This window comes from Morone saxatilis, unplaced genomic scaffold, assembly GCF_004916995.1.
Source record: "Morone saxatilis isolate NCDOM2014 unplaced genomic scaffold, NCSU_SB_2.0 Contig17, whole genome shotgun sequence".
Classification (NCBI taxonomy): Eukaryota; Metazoa; Chordata; class Actinopteri; family Moronidae; genus Morone; species Morone saxatilis.
In genome coordinates this window covers 25,531,879-25,532,087 of record NW_023339729.1, presented here as the reverse complement: position 1 = coordinate 25,532,087, position 209 = coordinate 25,531,879, and the positions used below count along the sequence as shown (strand labels likewise).

General features: G+C 45.9%; 1 protein-coding gene across 1 annotated transcript in view; it reads right to left on the bottom strand.

Moving 5' to 3' along the window:
• Positions 1-61: 61 nt before the first annotated feature.
• etaa1 (ETAA1 activator of ATR kinase) overlaps positions 62-209 on the bottom strand; it is a 3,859-nt gene continuing 3,711 nt past the window's right edge. Inside the window, exon 6 of the mRNA XM_035660126.1 lies at positions 62-205. Within this exon, the coding sequence (XP_035516019.1) occupies positions 62-205 (144 nt within the window). The remainder of the gene's footprint in view (positions 206-209) is intronic.

Genomic DNA, 209 nt, shown 5'->3' with positions numbered 1-209 from the left:
TGTTTGTTTATACTGTTATGGTGTTTGTTTATACTGTTATGATGTTTGTTTTGTGAAAGGTTCAGTTTGAATACGTGAAGGCAGCTGTGTTGGTTCTCTGTGTGAAGGAGTTCTTACCTTTACTGGCCGCTGTAGAAACCGGGTTGTTTGGCTTCTTGAAGGTGAACTGGTCTTTGCGGGTGTTTCCCTGGACCGGGCCGCTCCCCTGG